The sequence below is a fragment of the Tamandua tetradactyla genome, chromosome 8 (genome assembly GCF_023851605.1).
Source record: "Tamandua tetradactyla isolate mTamTet1 chromosome 8, mTamTet1.pri, whole genome shotgun sequence".
Classification (NCBI taxonomy): domain Eukaryota; kingdom Metazoa; phylum Chordata; class Mammalia; order Pilosa; family Myrmecophagidae; genus Tamandua; species Tamandua tetradactyla.
Window position 1 is genome coordinate 95,572,424 of NC_135334.1, and position 18,299 is coordinate 95,590,722.

General features: G+C 45.3%; 1 protein-coding gene across 5 annotated transcripts in view; it reads left to right on the top strand.

The window, feature by feature from the left end:
- Positions 1–18,299, top strand: part of NAV2 (neuron navigator 2) — a 390,205-nt gene that overhangs the window by 314,273 nt on the left and 57,633 nt on the right. For 2 of the 5 annotated variants that reach the window (XM_077114211.1, XM_077114214.1), the window contains 7 exons: positions 1,663–1,801; positions 7,296–7,587; positions 8,400–9,102; positions 11,816–12,283; positions 12,954–13,019; positions 14,429–14,473; positions 16,942–17,102. In XM_077114211.1, the coding sequence (XP_076970326.1) occupies positions 1,663–1,801; positions 7,296–7,587; positions 8,400–9,102; positions 11,816–12,283; positions 12,954–13,019; positions 14,429–14,473; positions 16,942–17,102 (1,874 nt within the window). The remainder of the gene's footprint in view (positions 1–1,662; positions 1,802–7,295; positions 7,588–8,399; positions 9,103–11,815; positions 12,284–12,953; positions 13,020–14,428; positions 14,474–16,941; positions 17,103–18,299) is intronic. The other 3 variants (XM_077114212.1, XM_077114213.1, XM_077114215.1) reach the window with 3 other exon arrangements.

Here is an 18,299-nt window from a genome sequence, read left to right on the forward strand (position 1 = left end):
GATCAACTATGTTATAAACTTTATTTATAGCCTACACTTCACTCCCATGACTTTAAATCCACAAATATTTATTGAGCATCTGCTGTGTACCTGCCATCCTACATGCAGACATGAGAAAATGAAGCAGGGTAGTATGATAGAGAGCGAAAAAGGATCACAGGATGGGTGGGGGGCATTGTAAATACAGATGTTAGAGGGACCAGAGAAGGCCTTTCGGAGGAGGTGGCACTTCAGCTGCTATCTGAAAGATGACACGGCAGGGAGTAGATGTCCAGGAAGAGGGACAACAAATACAAAGCTCTGAAGACAAGAAAGCTCTTGGCTTAGAAGAAACAGAAGGCCCATGTGACCAGAGCCAGTGAACAATGGAGGGAGGTATGTGAGGCAGGATGAGGCAGAGACCACATAAGAGCGTCTTGTGGGTGAGTGTAGAGTTTGGATTTAAGTACCCTAGAAGCCACCGGAGGATAGTAAGCAGGGGAGTGACACAAGCTGATTTATGTTTTAAAAAGATCCTCCTGGGCAGTGCAACAGTGGCTCAGTGGCAGAGTTCTTGACTGCCATGCCAGAGACCTGGGTTCAATTCTTAGAACCTGCCCACACCAAGAAAAAAAGATCCTCCTGCCTGTTGTGGGGAGAATGGTTTGTTAGGGAGAACTGCTGGCCTATTGCAGTAACCCAGGGAGAGCTGTGGAGGGTGCAGCAGAGGCCAAGAGATGTGCACATTTGGATATCCTTTGCAAGGAAAGTTTATAGAACCAGGCAATGGATTAAATGTAACGGTGAGGGAAGGTTTGGAAAGGAAGGGGGAAAGAATCAGGAATCATTGTGAAGAGATTTAATTTGAGCATCTGGGGACACGTGGTAGTGTTTGTCCTGATGGGGAAGACAAGAAGAGCAATAGGTATGGGGGTGGGGAAATGCAGAAATCTACTTCAGCTATATCCTGTGATGGTAATAAAGTTAGGTTACCATTAGCATTCGCAGGTTTCGTTCGGCTTTTGCAGCTTTCCTTCCCTTGGCATCTCATACCAGAAGTGCAGTCCAGAGAATTCCTATAGTAACTCTTCTTCACACTCTGACCCCCAGGGAAAGTCCCGCTGTTGAATATCTCTCCACCACTTTCAGCTATATTCTCCAAATCCATGGTTGCTACACTGCATCTAGGCTGGGAAGTGTAGTTGCCTTTTATAAAGATCCTAAGATGAGCCTAATGAGGTGGTAAGTGGGTAGTGCCTTTGGCCACCTCTGTTCAGTCAGAGAAGCACCCACTTTATTGCAGAAGCCACATACAGGCCACTTGACCCAGCTGACAATGCAGAACAGCAAAGATTAGAAGATGAGTCACAGGAGAGGCAAAAGCTGTGTCTGGGATGGATGGATGGGAGGGAGGATGGAAGGAAGGAAGGAAGGAAATGGCAAGTGTAGCAAAATATTAAAAGTTGGTAGATCTGAGTATCTGGGAAGGGATATATTGAAGTTCTTTATATTAATTTCCTATTATTTTTGCAAATACCCTGTAGGTTTGAAATTATTTCAAAATAAAAAGTTTTCAGAACTTTTTTATTTCAAAATAAAAAGTTTTCAGAAAAGAAGAACAGCATGTTAACCTGAGCTGGAGCAGCATGAGGTTTTGGTGCTTAGAATGTGTTTTTTTGGCAGCTGGGATGACAGCAGCTCCGTCAGCAGTGGGATCAGTGACACCATAGACAACCTCAGCACTGATGACATCAACACCAGCTCTTCCATCAGTTCCTATGCCAACACACCTGCCTCATCTCGCAAAAACCTGGATGTGCAGGTAAGGAAAATGGGACCCTCTCAGGCTCCTCCTAAGTCCCCTGCAGGCAGGAAACCTTGGAACTGTGGAGTGAGTGGAGCGTGTGGAGCGAGCAGAATGCCCGTGTTAAATGAGATGATGTCTAATCTCCTACTCCCTGTGCTCATGCCTCCCAACTCTGGCCTCTACCCCAAAGAAAAGAGGGTCAGGCAGTTGGGTGATGGAAATGGGAGGAGGGAGGCTTTGCCACTTCTACTTGGTGTCCTTGGTAAAAATCACTTCTCCTTCCCAGGCCTCAGTTTTATTATCTTTTTTCTTTTTTTAAAGAAGGGTGTGGGAAGGTGTGCAAGGGTAGTTCAATGGTAGAATTATCATCTGCCATGCAGGAGACCTGGGTTCGGTTCCCGGCCCATGCATTTCCCAAAACAAACAAACAAACAAAATCAACGAATGGTGCTCCAATAATGGGATATACTCACATGGAAAAAGAATGAAACGTGATGCCCACCATACAGCATAAAACAAAGAAAAGAAAGAAAGAAGGATGTAGGACTCATTTAACAGTTGTTAGCCTGGGCGTGTGTCTCCTCTGCTGCAGTGAGCCATTCATTATTGCTCACAAGTGTGTGTTTGATCCCTCCAGAGTGTTGGGGTGGGGACAAAGATTGAGAACCCTGGACAGGATGCCCCAAACATCCTGACAGAGATTAGGAACTGTTGATCTGTGGGTCACCTCCCCCTTGCTGATGTGTTTTATTTGGCCCTTAGTATTGCTCTTTTTTTTAAAACCAAATTCCTTGTGAAATTTTAAAAATTGCATTATTTCACATAAGAATATGTTTTGGGTTTCTCCTGAAAATCAGGAAAAATCCTGGAGCCCACATTCTCCACAGGCAACAATCAGCTGAAGTCAAGGCACCTACCCCCTTTAGACAGGGCTTACAAGCTCCAAAATTCCCTAACTGCCCCAAGCCAGCTGTCCTGGGCCTCTGCATTCAAGAGGCAGGCAGGTATTAGGGATGCTGCAGAGAGAGAATTTAGTGAATTGGAGAGATCGTTCTTTTGTTTACTTGCAGAGTAAGAGCAGGCTTGCTTCTAAGGTGCGCATTGAACTGGTGAAACACTGTATTTGGAAGAATCTCCTTGCCTTTGCACAAAGTCAAAGCTAGAATCTGTATAAATCTTATAAAATAATAAACATTTGAGATTTACAAATGATTTCCTGATATACTTCAATTTGTTGCTGCTGAGATCTGCTCCTCTTTAACCAGCTCTTTGCTTTTATCTTACAAATGTCACATCAGAATAGGTACAAGAATACTGCATGAACATGTCTTTTGATCAAGATCAGAACTTAGTTTTAAGAAATGTAAAGGATTTAGTATTCGTTTGGTTAGTTTTTTCCCTATAAATCTACCTGCGTTTAAAATACTAAAATAACTTTAAAAAATAGGTCTTGGAAAAAAAAGAAATGAGCCTTGGACCAATAGTATCTAAGATTCCTATCAAGATAATTTCTTGGAGTGGATATTTCATAACATTCCTTTGTTCCTCTCCAAGGAGCATCTCAAAATCCTTGAGTCAGCATAATGTGCAGCCTCGACTCTTCCTCCCCCACTCCCCACTGAGGAGAGCTAAGGGCCATTACCCCTCTCTGAGCAATATTAGGTGTGTGTGGCCATCTTTCCCAAGAACCATTCCTCCTGCACCCCTGCTCAGCCAGGTTCCTGTCACATCCCGGCTTTCCCTGGATGAATGGTCATGAACATTCTGCCTGGCAAGAATGGAGAGGCAGGAAGTAGTGACTCCATATGTCCATCAGGAAAGCAGGTTGAGGACAGCTTGCTGACCTACCTTTTCATATTTGAAAAGCCTCTTAGGAACAGCTAAAAGGCAAGACACTTAAGGAACAGAGAAGTTATTGTCTGGAAAACCTAAGGAGCAGGCTCGTTTAGCTGATGGGAAGAGGAGCAGATGATGGAGGAACAGCCATTAGGAAGTGGAAGGCTTTCCAGGTTGCAACCCTTTGTCTGGGAGTTGCTCTGTTTCCCTCAGGAACGCTAAGGAGCACTGAAGGTGCCCTCGACAGGGGAGGGGGCCCATGCCTAGATATCCAGGTCTTGGCTCAGTTAGCTCCTCATGTGTTGGTGAAAGAATTCCCATGCTTGAAAGCCAAGGGCCTCTCTTCTGACTCTCTCCAGGAGAGCTGGTGAGTCCAGTTGGGCAGCCATACCGGACTGTGGTATCAGGGAGAAAGTGGGGTCTTGGGTTGAGTGGTTTGCTTTCCTACAACCTTAGATGAGCTAACCAACCTCTCTAAGCCTCTGCCTCCTCATCCATAAAATTAGGGCAGTTATGTACCCAACTTAAGGGTAAGAGAGTGATATTGAAATACCTTATCTGAATATGTTTGTCTCAAAGCCTGATACTTGGTAGTTGCTCTGAAGTTACCTTCGTTCTTTCTTCATTTCCTTTGAATTTCCTGTCTTCTGCCTCCGTCCTCCATTCATGTCCATAAACTGAAAATTGAATGCATTCTTAATGTATTTTGTTTGCAGTTTCACAGCAATTTATCTGCCATTTTGCACCATTTTATTTTTACTGGTGTCAGAGGGCTTTTAAAAGCACACATCTCTCCCTGACATATTCATCGGTGCGTTTGTGTCCTTGGTTATTAGATATTTCTCTCTGCTCTGTGGAAGATTCCTCTTCAGGTGCTAAGGTCCCAAGTAGCATCCATCAAGATACCTCTGATTTTCACTATCTATGAAAATGTTTGATGAGATAAGCAGGGAGAAAAAAGATCGTTCCATGTCAGTTTTATTTTTTGCTGTTCAAGGAAATAGAAATGAAGTATGTGGTAAGCAGCCCTGTCCTTGTGGCCTTGAGGGCGCCTGGAGTTCTCTGGGTTTTCTCTGCCATTGCTCTCTTTGGGTCATGTCTGGGTGTGTGGGGTAGGGTGTAGCCAGGGGTAGGGGTAGAGAGAGCCACTTCTTCAGCTCACCCTGCTGGCTGCTGCCTCCAACTTTGGACAAGTTACTTTTCCTCTTCATATATGCATTTTGCCAGCCCGTAATGAGTAATAGTACATCCTCAGAGGATTAGATTGGCTAGTAATGTCATAGAGGGACGTAGCATAGTGCCTGGCAAGCAAAATAAGTGACAGGTGATGGCGGGACAAGGATGATGATGATGATGACAATCATTTCCGCTAATATTACTGGGGCTCAAACTTTATCCAGTTTAGTTTCTTGATCTGTAGGGGATATGGGCCTGAGGAGGCAAGATCCCTGCGTTGTAGAGGCTTATAGCCCAGTACAGGAAAGACATGATACCCTGTTCAACCTAATGCAAATAATGCTTAAGGAAGAGGACTACAAAATGCTGTGAATTTTCTGAGATAGGGGAATTGATGACAACTGCCACTATTTATTGAGTCCTTCTACATTTGGCTCTTTGAGACCATCCATCACCTCTCTAAGAGACCTATCTAGTGTCATCTCCGTTTCAAACACAACATTGTGATCTCAACCTCCTCCAGGGTCACACACAACAAACCAATGGCAGAGCCCAGTACTTGCACTTGAATCAGTCAGACTCCAAAGCTCATGGTCTTTGTCCAACATCATGCCAAGCTTCCCTCACTTCCTCCCTCACTTCTCACTTCTCACCCTCAGAAGACTGACCTGCTCCTGAGATCACTGAGGAAACTGAGCCTCAGTGGTGAAGTGTCCAATCTTCCAAACCCTTTCCCCTCTGGTGTAAAACTTTTCTTCCCACCTTCCCCCTTGGCTACTGAATGATTAAATGGACTTCCAGGTAGCAGCAAAAAGAAACACCTCCAGCAAGGAGGAAGTGGCATTTGAAATGGGAACAACTGAAAAACAGCAACGAGAGGACAGGGAAGATACAACTCATTGGACACTCCCACGTGGCCATCCTGCTGACCTTTCTATTGTAATTTCTAGGAACAGAATGACTAAGACTTATTTATTTTGTAATCCCCTGTGACCATCACAACATAGCTCATTAAGGGTTTGCTAAGATATGTGACCTCAAAGCCAATAGTTTGTCCCAGAGCAAATGCCCAGCTATTCAGAGTAGAGCTGGGAAGGCTATGGCTTGGACCAGGTTGGAGGCAAGATGGATGGATGATGTTCTTTCCAGAGAGGGAAATTCTGATCATCATCCTGGGTAGAGACTTGAACTTGTTCACTCTCTGTCACCAGTGGAGTCAAGGTTCTGCTCTGTGCCCAGATGTGCTAAACCCCATTTCTGTGTGCATTGCAACAGCCAAATAGTGAGTTTCTCACAGTCAGACCTCGTATCCCTGGTGCCTAGCATGAAGCTTGAGGAATACCTGAACACATGAAGGCACACATAAGATGACTTTAATGGATGAGTAGAATTCATGAGAGGTAAAGGGTTGGGGGAGAGGGAGAGAGGCCATGGAGATGGTGGAGGGGCAGTTGAATGTGGGCTGCTTATAGTTAGCTTTTGTCCCATTCAGCCAGTGTATTCAGTGAAAGGCGGCTTCTGTGCCAGATTCTTGCCAGGTTTTCATTTTGATTTCCCACTTTGCCAGCGGTGTCCATTCTTGATATATCAAATATGGGACTTGTATCCCAGTGTGGCGCCCTGAAAGTGCTGCTGGCCTCCCTTCCCCATTCACTATGCTACTTCTCCCCCTTGGTGTCTCCCTGGACCAGCCCCCACCCCTAGGAAGGCCCCCAAAGCATTTTGGCTAGCTTTATGCCTTTTAACTGCAGCAGATCATTAACATCACACTCTGTCACCTCCTGGGTTCCATGGCCAGCAGGTCAGGGCTCTTGCAAAGAAAGCTGGCTAATTATATCCCTTGTCTGAACAAAACCACACAAGGGGAGCAAAGCAGTGGCATATAAATGAAGCTGGGGTGGGAACAGGCAGGCATTTGGGGGAAGTGGCATTTGAGGATTTGTTTCATCTCAGCTCCCTCCTCTCCCTGACTTGAGTGGAGCTAGCAGCCGTGCTCACTTGCTTACTCGCTCAGTGTGTGAGACTGCTGCGCTGTGCTAGATCCAAAGATCTCGCTGCCAGTGGAGTGATGGGAAGACAGCGGAACAAAGGGAAAGGGGCCGGGAGGCTGAAGGCTGGTTAGAGAGCCAGCCCTCGGAGTGGGAGGAGGCTTGTCTCCAAGTGGCCGAGAGTGGACTGCTGAATTCCCTCCACACCTCTATCTGCTATGCTGGTTCTCCTCCACAGGCCTCTTTCCCTCTTTTTCCCCTGACCCCTTTTATTCTTTTCCCTCATCCTTCTTCTAGGTCACATTTTTATTCTTTTCTTTCCTTAGGAAAAAAAAATCAGACCTTCTAATAAGATAACTAGAGTACAGCAGCACAGTCATTTTAAAAGTAATCACCTATTATTATTTTTCCCTCAACTAGTCCACTGTGTGGACAGTTTCGCTTCTGGAGTGAGAGGCTTCCTAGCCTGGGATGAGGGGAGGATTAATTCAGGGAGTCTCTATCCGCAGACTGACGCCGAGAAGCACTCGCAGGTGGAGAGGAATTCCCTGTGGTCTGGTGATGATGTCAAGAAATCAGACGGCGGGTCAGACAGCGGCATAAAGATGGAGCCAGGTTCGAAGTGGAGGCGGAATCCCTCCGACGTGTCTGATGAGTCTGACAAAAGCACGTCGGGCAGGAAGAACCCGGTCATCTCGCAGACAGGCTCGTGGCGGCGGGGCATGACAGCGCAGGTGGGCATCACTGTGCCGCGGACGAAGCCAGCTGCCCCGGCAGGCGCGCTGAAGACCCCAGGAACCGGTGAGTACGAGGCAAACGCTGCCCACATCCACAATCCTCAGCTTGAAAACCAAAATCTTAGTGACTCTAGTAAGGCTTGTTTGTGTGTTTTTTTGTTTTTTGTTTTTTGTTTTTTTTACATGGGCAGGCACCAGGAAACAAACCTGGGTCTCCAAGAACTCTGCCTGCTGAGCCACCCACCCTCTAGTAAGGTTTTGATGTTATATTTTTAGGTCTCTGTAAATGCCCAGATATTTCTTTAGATTCTGGCAATAATCATCTCTCATGAAGGTTCACATCCTACCTCTTTCTAATGGGAAATATGCAAGCATGTGAGCCTCTTTAAGGCATGTGAGGCACGTTGAATGGGCTAAACTATGTATTTAGAAACTCTTGGCTTGTGGAGTTGATGTCCATGATTTAGAAGATGCATATAAACAAGGGCAGATTTTTTTTTTTTTAAACTGGAAGGCAGGAGGGTCCCCTGGAACTGTTAGGCACAATATTTTAATGGACAGAGAGGGTGTGATCAGTGAAAGGCAGGGTCTCTTTTCCCAGCATAGTAGTGATTGGTTGGTTTTACTTTATCCTGAGTAATTTTAGAGTGCTTTGCAGACGAGTAAACCAGTGACATCTCCTAAAATGCTCACAGTGACAGTTTCAGACTAGATTATTATCTTTCTAAAAAGCTGTTTCCTCTGCCTCCCAAAAGTACTTCCTTCTCCCAGGTAACAGCAAACCAGTCCTTCTGAGGAAGACAGTGTCCCAGACAGCCTGAGCTGAATGAGCTGTGCGCTCGGTTTGTGAGCTAATCTTGCTGATTTCTCTCTTAGGAAAAACGGATGATGCAAAGGTGTCTGAGAAAGGAAGGCTTTCTCCCAAAGCCTCCCAGGTGAAGCGTTCCCCATCAGACGCAGGCCGCAGCAGTGGCGACGAATCCAAAAAGCCCCTCCCCTGCAGCTCCAGGACTTCCACTGCCAACGCCAACAGCTTTGGGTTCAAGAAACAGAGTGGCTCGGCTGCAGGCCTGGCCATGATCACAGCCAGCGGGGCCACTGTCACCAGCAGGTCAGCCACGCTGGGCAAAATCCCAAAGTCATCTGCGCTTGTGGGTCGGTCCACCGGTCGGAAGACAAGCATGGATGGGGGTCAGAATCAGGACGATGGATATCTGTCTCTCAGCTCCCGGACAAACTTGCAGTACCGGAGTCTGCCAAGGCCCAGTAAGTCTAACAGCCGGAATGGAGCTGGGAACAGGTCTAGTACCAGCAGTATAGATTCCAACATCAGCAGTAAGTCAGCCGGCCTGCCGGTACCCAAACTGAGGGAGCCTTCCAAAGCAGTTCTCGGGAGCTCCCTGCCAGGTCTGGTCAACCAGACGGATAAGGAGAAGGGCATCTCATCAGACAACGAGAGCGTAGCTTCCTGTAACTCAGTGAAAGTGAACCCAGCAGCTCAGGCCATGTCCACTGCAGCCCAGGCCACTCTCCAACCAGGGGCCAAGTACCCAGACGTGGCCTCTCCCACGCTCCGCAGGTAAGTGAGTAAATAGTACTGGGCTGAACTGAAATACATTAAGTGGCATCATGGATTACTTTTGTTTCTTGGTTAAAGCAGCCTCTATTTTTTTCCACTTCAGTTCTTAGAGAACTGTCTGGTCTGCTCTTGGCAGCAATTTTGCAGTCGATTGGTTGTTTTCCTGTGTTGGAATGAAAAATACAAGCCTCTGGAATCAGTCATCCTGGGTTCAAACCCTGGGGCCACCCTCATGAGCCCTGTGACCTTACTTAACAATTCTGAATCAGTTTCCTCATCTGTAAAATGGGGATGAGGATGGTGATATCTACCACAGGGGGCTGTTGGGAAGAAGAATCTGTGTAGCCTTGTGTGGCCCATAGTAAGTACTCAGTAAGTTAGAAGCCGTCCAAGATGAGGTCTTGATATGCCCTTAGATCTGGTTAGGTAGCTCAGGACAGCAGACAGTTTTTTGTTTGTTTTGGCTTGGTAATTCTGTAGCTGAGTCCCCTCGTCATTATGTCTGGTTTTGATCTTGGTCGGAGCCTTTTCTTAAATAGCCTCATCTCCCCCCACTTTTTTTTTTTTTTTAGACTGCATGCATCATTCCAAATTAGTTTCTAACTCCTTTTATAAACAAACAGAAATTCAACTCTTAAAGTAGAATTTCTAAAAAGGAGAAATCACTTTCCTGTTACTTTAAGAAGGCATCATTTTCCTCTTATTTCCACAGGAAGCAAGAAATTTCTACATGAGAATATTATTGTTCTCTGTTCTATTTAATGGTTGCTTTTACATATGGGCAACTTTTGCCTGTTCCTATGATCTCATTGTAATATTCATAGGACCATCTTCATACTGCATCTGCATGGTTTAGACTCTTTCTACCTTCCCCAGGAAAGTTCTTGTTGTGAAAAAAAAAAAAAAAAGAGTAAGTCCCAGAGACAGAAAATTAAGCAGTGAAAAAAAAAAAAGAAAATTATCTGCACATGTACATATTTGGGGATGAATAGGAATACTTGAAAAGACTTCAGAAGAAGCATTCCACATGAAAGGTATAATGAAGCAGTTCACTGTTCTTTGTCTAGACTTGATTATTAGAATTTCAGTGATGGTTTTTTTCAAGGGAAGGAAGATCCTATTGGGCTGCTCTTTGCTGTTTTAACAGATTACCTTGTAAATGAAAATTCCCTCTGCTTCTTGCCTCAAGTATTACATGTATTCACTCTTTGGAATTACAGATTGCCTTTAGTAACTACAAAGGCATTTTACTACGCCCTTGGGCTAATATAATAGAATACTTGAAAATGCAGGCAACTTTTTAGGCTCTGTGTAGAGGGCCGTTCAGCCAATTCTTGGTAAATTACATTTTTCCTAAATCGTTAAGGGGTTCTTATTTCTCCCCCATGCACATTAATCTGGAGAAGATAAATCTTGGGTGACGGATGATAACTCTTTTCAAGTGATCTAAAGGACTAACAGACAAAAAGGGTTGGGATTTTTCTGTGTAGTTATACAGAGCAGGATTAGAAGCAACGCGTTTTACAAGTCTGAAGGAAATGGATCAGATTTGGGTTTTGTAACAATTGGAAGTGCTTGGCAATGGGGCAAGTTATCCTTTGCAGTAATGAGGTCCCTGTCCTTGGACAGATGTAGCATTCATTCTAAAGCCAAGATGCTATGACAGGATATTTCATTTCCTGATTGTGACCAAGCAAAAAGTGTTTTCTTTCCATCACCAGAGACTATAGGGAAGATCGAGTATTTGTTTCTTTATACAATAACTGAGGCTGGTAGGACCTTTTGGAGAGGGCGAAAATCAAGCCCACATCCCTTTGAGTAGCTGAGTAAAAGGCAATCTACCTATCATAATATGTAGCAGCTTCATCACTTTTCAGAGGTACCTATTCCACCTAGATTTTAGTGGGTAGAATAAAGTCCATGCATTACTAGATTGGGTATCACCCACTGATCTTAAAACAGTTCCACCATTCTACCAGAGCTCCCCCAGCCAAGAGAAGAGGAACATGCTTATGCCATCCCCTAGTTCTCTGTACCACACTGTCGGATTAACTCCATGTGTGTTCCAGCAACACAGTTTACACCCACTGTGTCTGATCTAATATCTTATGAACCCAGAAAGGTTTTTGTGTATGCCATCAGGTAACACAAGTTCTTTAGCTCTAAAGGCAAACCTTTCAGGTTTGGCTTTCAATTTGAGATAAATCTGTGAAGATACTTTTCTGAGGCCCCATCCGAGATCCTAAATTCATGCTCTTGACTCTCATGTTGTGCTTAGAGACCCTAGGAAACCCACTTCATGCTGGCCAAGCACTCATAATTTGAGTGCCTACTTTGTGCCTGGGGTCGTGGAGACAAATGAGACTTCTAGATTTTTCTAGGACCAAGGCAGTTTTCTGGTTTATATGTGACTATAGAAAGAAAGGCAAGTGAGATCTTGGGCTAATGCGGATAGGCCTATAGAAATCATTCTCGATCTGTCTCCAGAGCCAGCCTAGGGTCTCAGCTGCAGCCTAGACTTGAAGATGGAGCCTTGTGATATGCCAGACCCACTTTATGGGCAACCTCTCCCATTTCAGTAGCAATGCCCGTGCCTCCTTCACCAGGGATTCTCACCTGTCTCCAGAGCCCCCCACCCCCCACCCCTTCTTTACCAGCTCCATGCCCCTTGGCACTGGGTGTTCAATCCACACAACCCTTTGTCTCTTCACAGACTCTTTGGTGGGAAGCCTACCAAGCAAGTGCCCATCGCTACAGCTGAAAACATGAAAAATTCAGTGGTCATCTCCAATCCTCATGCCACCATGACCCAGCAAGGTAACCTAGACTCCCCCTCGGGCAGTGGCATCCTGAGCAGCGGGAGCAGCAGCCCTCTCTACAGTAAGAATGTGGACAGCAACCAGTCTCCACTAGCCTCCAGCCCCAGCTCCGCCCACTCGGCCCCTTCCAACAGCCTCACCTGGGGCACCAACGCCAGCAGCCCCTCAACAGTTAGCAAGGATGGCCTGGGCTTCCAGTCCATTAGCAGCCTCCACACCAGCTGTGAGTCCATTGACATCTCCTTCAGCAGTGGAGGGGGGCTGAGTCACAACTCCTCCACTGGCCTGATCACCTCCTCTAAGGACGACTCCCTGACTCCCTTTGTCAGGACCAACAGTGTGAAGACCACACTGTCGGAAAGGTTGGTGTTGTGCCTTTATCTCCCAAAATGGCGTCCTTCCCAAAGTAGAACGATTAGGTTAGGAATCCCAAATGTTAACTAACCTTCAGCCTGTGAGATTTCTCCCTTTCTATTTACGGCTGTCTTACCTCAGAGAAGCTAGTTTGGGTTAGAATTAAGCTTGGCTCTGCTTCCTGTTATCTTTTTCATTATGGTTATTCTCAATGCTTAGAGCTGCTGAAAGTCTCTTGGGGGCGGTTCTAGTGCTTCCATCTGAAATGGTATGTAGCCTTTGAAATCCTTCCATTTTATTCTGCCCGTTCATTGGCTGCTTCTCTCCCCACCCCTTGTGATTATGCAAGCAGGGTAGGTGGGCGGTGCAGCCGGGAAGGGTGTGGCTGGATGCTCTTTAGATGGCTGGGTAGTCCTGGTGGTCTTTGTGGCAGATGCCTTCCTACTGAAGAGCTGCCGCCTGTAGTGATGGAAATCAAGAGACTGAAAGCGTCCACCCAGCCCTGGATTTCACGGCGGTAGTGATAGGTCCTGAGTCTCTCCATAGAGGGAAGAAAGCCAGCATCAATGAGCCATGGGGATGAGAGAGATGTTCGGATCGCTGTGTCTAACACCACCGCCCCTTTCTTCCAATCTAATGATCCTTCTCTTGTTTTCTACCTGCCTGGACTTCTCCTAGCCCTCTTTCCTCCCCTGCCGCTAGCCCTAAGTTCTGCAGAAGTACCCTGCCCAGGAAACAGGACAGGTAATGACGCCGCAGGCTGGGTCCCCTCCGCACCTCTAGGTTCCTCTGCCCACTTGTGTCAAACCAGACGTCTCGTGAGAGGCTGTTGGCTTGAGGCTGCCGCTTGTGTTTGTGGTTCCAGTGTACTCTGTGACACCCTGACATGCCAGTGAGGGACTATTCTGCTGTCCACTAAAACCCAGGGAGAGGCGGAGCTGGGCTGGCCCTTTCGTTCCCTGTCATTTGAACTGAGGCGGCAGAAGCTCTCACTTGCATTTCGGCCTTCTTGTGGCATGCTGCTGCTTCCCATCCTTTCCTTTCTCTCCTCGCCCCTCCCTAACCCCCACGAGCCCAGAAATGATCTGCCACCCATTGTGCAGCTTGGCCCTCACCTTTGCTCCCCACCCCCACCTCCCGCCACTTCCCACGCAGCTGGCTCTTTTCCCTTTCGAAGTCCTTTGCTGCAGTTTGGCTCGTTATGTCTTGCAGGCTGTTGTGTTCTATGTGCCCATTTCCTGTAATGATAATGAAAAAGAATGTGTGGACTGTTGAGACTTTCAAAATGAAGAGGCTGTTTGCCCCCATTTGCCCTGTGGGTGGGCCTCAGAAGCAGATATTGACCTTAAATTTGTAGGGGAGCGATGGTTTAGCCAAACATAATAAGCAGATGTTTTTTCATGTTTGAAAAAAAAATTTAACGATAAAATGTTTCACCCCATCAGCAGCAAAAGCTTTGTTTTTGTCACACTCAAACCAAACTTTTAAAGCCCTTGTTCTTTGGAAATCCGAATGCCTTGACTTGATCAGCCAGCAAGTTGGAACCTGCCCAGACTCGGGTGCAGGGCTTAGCTTCTAGCTACCCCCACAAGAGGCACAGAAATCGAGAGGAAACTGGAATTCACTTTGCTTCAAATGAATTCCAAATATGCAGATGTTGGTCTCCTGAAATCCTCTAACACGTTCCTTTTCCCACTTGAAGTCATGCCCAGTGATGTTTAGGGAGTGGGTTTGGGTTAGGGGTGCAGAGGAGCTGGCAACTCTACCTCTGCAAAAAGCAGTGGTGGTGGTGCAGATACAAGTGGCCAGGCAGCTGACGCACAGGCTCTGCTTTGAGGTGGGGCAGCCCCTGAGACTTGCTTTGAACCTGTGGAATAGGAGGAACAGTTGGGGTTGAGCTGCACTCAGGCCACCTGGTCACTTGGAGTAACGTAGCACTGATGTGAGCACAGACCAAGGACGGATTTCTTTTGTTTTCCATGAACATGTTGCATGCCTAGCTGAAAAAGGGAGCACTCCCTGGGAGTATGGGTGTCCCTACTCCTCTGTTTCCCCAGATTGTTTCAGCCCCTTCCCAGCCTCTCCCCCTTCACATTCCCTGCCCTCTCTGTGCTTCTCTGAAGTTCTTTATTTTTGTTTTAACTTTCCTACAGTGACCCGCACCTTGATAGGAACACTTTGCCTAAGAAAGGACTCAGGTATCTGTGTTTCCTCCTTGCATCCATGCCATCTGCTGTGGCCTTGGAGCTTGGCTGTGTGACTTTTTCATGGCTGGCGGGGCTATGGGCTGGGTTCCCCGCTTTGGCCACTGCAGCAGGACTCTTTGGATGAAGGCTCTCCTCGTATCCTCCCTTTCTCACTTCTCCATTTGTTGGCTTATTGCTTGAGCAAGGGCTGTGCTTTTTTTTTTTTAATTTTTTTTTTTTTATCCCTCAGGCTTAATGTGGTAAAACTATCTCATAAAAAACATTCCTAGGCAAGCCCAAAGAGCAGTCACTGCTGCTTCTGGGGCCAGTGGGTAAATTATTGACCAGTTCACCATGACCATTCTCTTCATGGAGTTGTCTGCCAAGAGAAAGGACGCGACTTATAGCATGTTGATTTGTTAGCTAGGACAAGAGCAAAGGAAGAGAGAACTATTTCCCCCCAAATTGAAAATATTTAACTTTTTGGCCCATAGATTATTGCTAAAGACAGATACTTTGCACTCATCTAATCTAGTTATTGGGATCAAAAATTGGGTCAACGTTCGATGCCCAAAGAGATGTGTGTGCTCATTTTTTGGTGAGAATAAAGAAAAGAATACCAGGAAGGAATTTCCTTTCTTTCATAATAAATAGTAGCTTAGATTCATTGTTGGTGCTAATCCTGGTAATGCAAGATGCTATAAGTCACCAGTGCTCACTCCATTTAAATCACTTTATCAACCAGGGGAATTCCAGTTTGCTAACACCTTCCCCGTGATCTTACTGTCTTATGATTGCAGCTGTCATTTCTCCTGCTCTCTAAACACCTCATTCTTTGTAGCATCGGCTTCACCCTGCACTAAGCATTAAGTGCTTTTGCATAAAATGGAACTTGGAATGAAATGTTTCACTGCTGTCATGTATGTCTGTAATTAATAACCTGCAGCTCTTAAGGCTAAGAGCACTTTGAACACTAACGTGTGGTAGGTATCAATGCTTCCTTTCAATAGGAGCTCTAAGTAAAGCTGAGTCTAAGAATGTAAGAAAGGAAACTATTGAAAAATCCTCCAACATATGTCCTGAGGGAGGGAGTTCAGCACTGTGGCTTAGAAGGGAGGCCAGCCCTTTTATGCTTAAAGTTTACATCATGCTTGTGAGAGCTTCTTGTCAGCAAACATGCTAAATGCTTAGATCATGGCCCCTCTTAATATGAGCTTGACATTGATGCCCTGTTGTCCCAAGAGGAAGTTAACCTCTCTAAATATTAACATTTGAAATGCTCTGTATGTCTATAATGGATTCCATCCTTCAATATCACATACCTCTGGCTTTTTGACATTGGTTTTCCAGAACTTCAGCATAGGGATATGTGACAGACTATTTTCGTGTGATTGATGTGACCTAGAAAGTTGCTTGTCCATCAAATCCTAAAGTAAAAATATTAAGGAAAAAACATTTTTATGTTCCTTTTCACTGACTCCCCCTTTCTGGCTCACTCCCTCCATACATACATACACATACCCAGTATCAAGAACAGAACACTATGCAAAACCTTTTCTTAAGCCAAAAGAATTCCTCTATTAAGTAACCAGTAGTCTTCCCAGTAGTGCATCTATTTATAAGTCTGATGATACCTCAGCCATGTAGGCACTGCAGAAATTCTTATATGTTGCCCATGGGCGTAAGGAAAAGAGGATAGGCTTTGGAATCAAACATGGATTGGAATCTCTGCTTTGTGATATAGGGCAGGGTCCTTTCCTTCCCTGAGTGGAAAATGTGAGTAATACACTTGCCCCGTGGGTAGGTCTGAGACTTCAGTGAAATGATATCTGTGAAGACACTTAGTGCATTGAATGCATTCAATAAATTACTACGAAAGAGCTTTCTGAATAGATGAGGTGGAGACCACAACTTGTCAAGACCCTCCCATGTGTAAAACCTAATGATTTGGGGTACCCATTTAAGGAGACTTGTTTGTACTTGAATGAAGCAACTGCTGTAAGCCTCAGTGTCCTCAGACCTTCCCCCTTTATGAGTCTGGTTTCTGATATACTGATTCACAGCCCCCTATTTGTGCTCTAAAATGCAGATGCCCTGAGTTATCTAATTAAAGTTTCCTCAAAGCTCTTAACAGCTGCATGTTTCTTTCTTCAGTACTGTCAAGGTGGGGGCTTTGATATGACACTGTTGTGAATCAACATGTTACAGATACGCTCAGTGCCGGTTCTTTTAAGCATTTACCAACCTTGTTCCCTTTATGCATTCCTCCCAACTGAAAGGATTTGCAGTTTTCCCCATAGGCAGCCAAGTTGCAAAAAAAAGATGACAAAAAACTTCATAAGTTTCAGGGTGTGTTGTGATTTTTAAAAAATCGTCTTTGAATATGTATCTTCTTTTTATGTATTTACCTTCAGCTCTGTGGAGTTCGTTTTCATAAGTGCCATGCGTTGTTAATCCTGTCTTGATTTCTGTCCATCCAGGTACACCCCCACCTCCCAGCTTCGCACTCAAGAAGATGCAAAAGAGTGGTTGCGGTCCCATTCTGCGGGAGGCCTGCAGGACCCCGCCGCCAACTCCCCTTTCTCCTCTGGCTCCAGTGTCACTTCTCCCTCCGGGACAAGATTCAACTTTTCCCAGCTTGGTGAGTTAGCCACCTGTCATTCGCCGTGTCGATCAGCTCCGTAGGGCAGAGGTTATCTTGTGTTTTGAAAGAGGAATGTCGTAGTAGACAAGTGATCATATTATTCTCAGTATCTGATCAGCCCTGAGCAATGTTTCTTGGTTATAGGAGATTAACAGCAAAAGAAAGAGAGAAAGTAGAGTTTTGGGTATGCTAATCAGTAATTTTCTTTATGTCGCAGAAGTAGGTAGGGTTATGGCAAACAGCAAACCATCCCATCCTTGAAAAGAATGCATTCTATTTCTGAGATCTCTGACAAAGTGGGTTTTCCAGCATATCTTGTGTTTGGTCTTCCTCGTTGCTTTATTAAGCTGGAAAAACATCAGGATTTGGTTGAACCAACTATTTTTGGAAATGCCTACTGTAGACGTAATGCTCTGACTGGCAGAGTGGGGGAAAGGGAGATAATTTGTGACAGTCCCTGTCTTACATGTCAATGCAGTCTCTTAGAGAGATAAAATACACCCACACAGACCCATAAAATAGGATGAGAGAGAACAATCCAAAGCTTTATAGGAATCGTGTATGTAAAACTGAATATAATCTGATAACAGGTATTTTATAGCTAGAGAAAGGAAAGATCATTGCTGACTGAATTCTTTGAGAAGGTTGTATGAAGGTGGCAAGGTGGGAGCAGAGCCTTGGAGGATTGATGGAGAGCAAAAAAATGTCTTTCCCAATCTTGTCTCACCCTCTGGAGTGAATACTGTGAATAATAGATTCAGAGTCTTTTATTTTAGGATAGGTGTGGCTTGAAATCAAATAAAACCTAGATCTTCATTTTTTATTAAATGAGTACCTCTAAAATGTATTGCACAATACTAAAACAGACAGCATTTTAATAAGAATTAGCCAGTTTTGGCTAAGGTAAAAGTGCTCCCTATGAGTTGAAGCTCTTTATACACGATTATTAAACGTTAACTATCTCAGGCAATGAGACCTGTGTTCATGCTGTTCTTTCCCAGTCATAACTCTCTGAGGCAAGAGATTCTTGTCATGCACAAATGCTTCCATCTGATCAAAAGCTGAGTTGGACTATTTTGGGGTTTTGGCTTTAGAGAGCATTGTTCCAGATGAGCCCAGGGAGTAATTAAGCTCATGCCTGGAAGGTGACACTGGCTTGTCTGAACGTGCCAAATGGAAAGCCAAGGCCCCAAG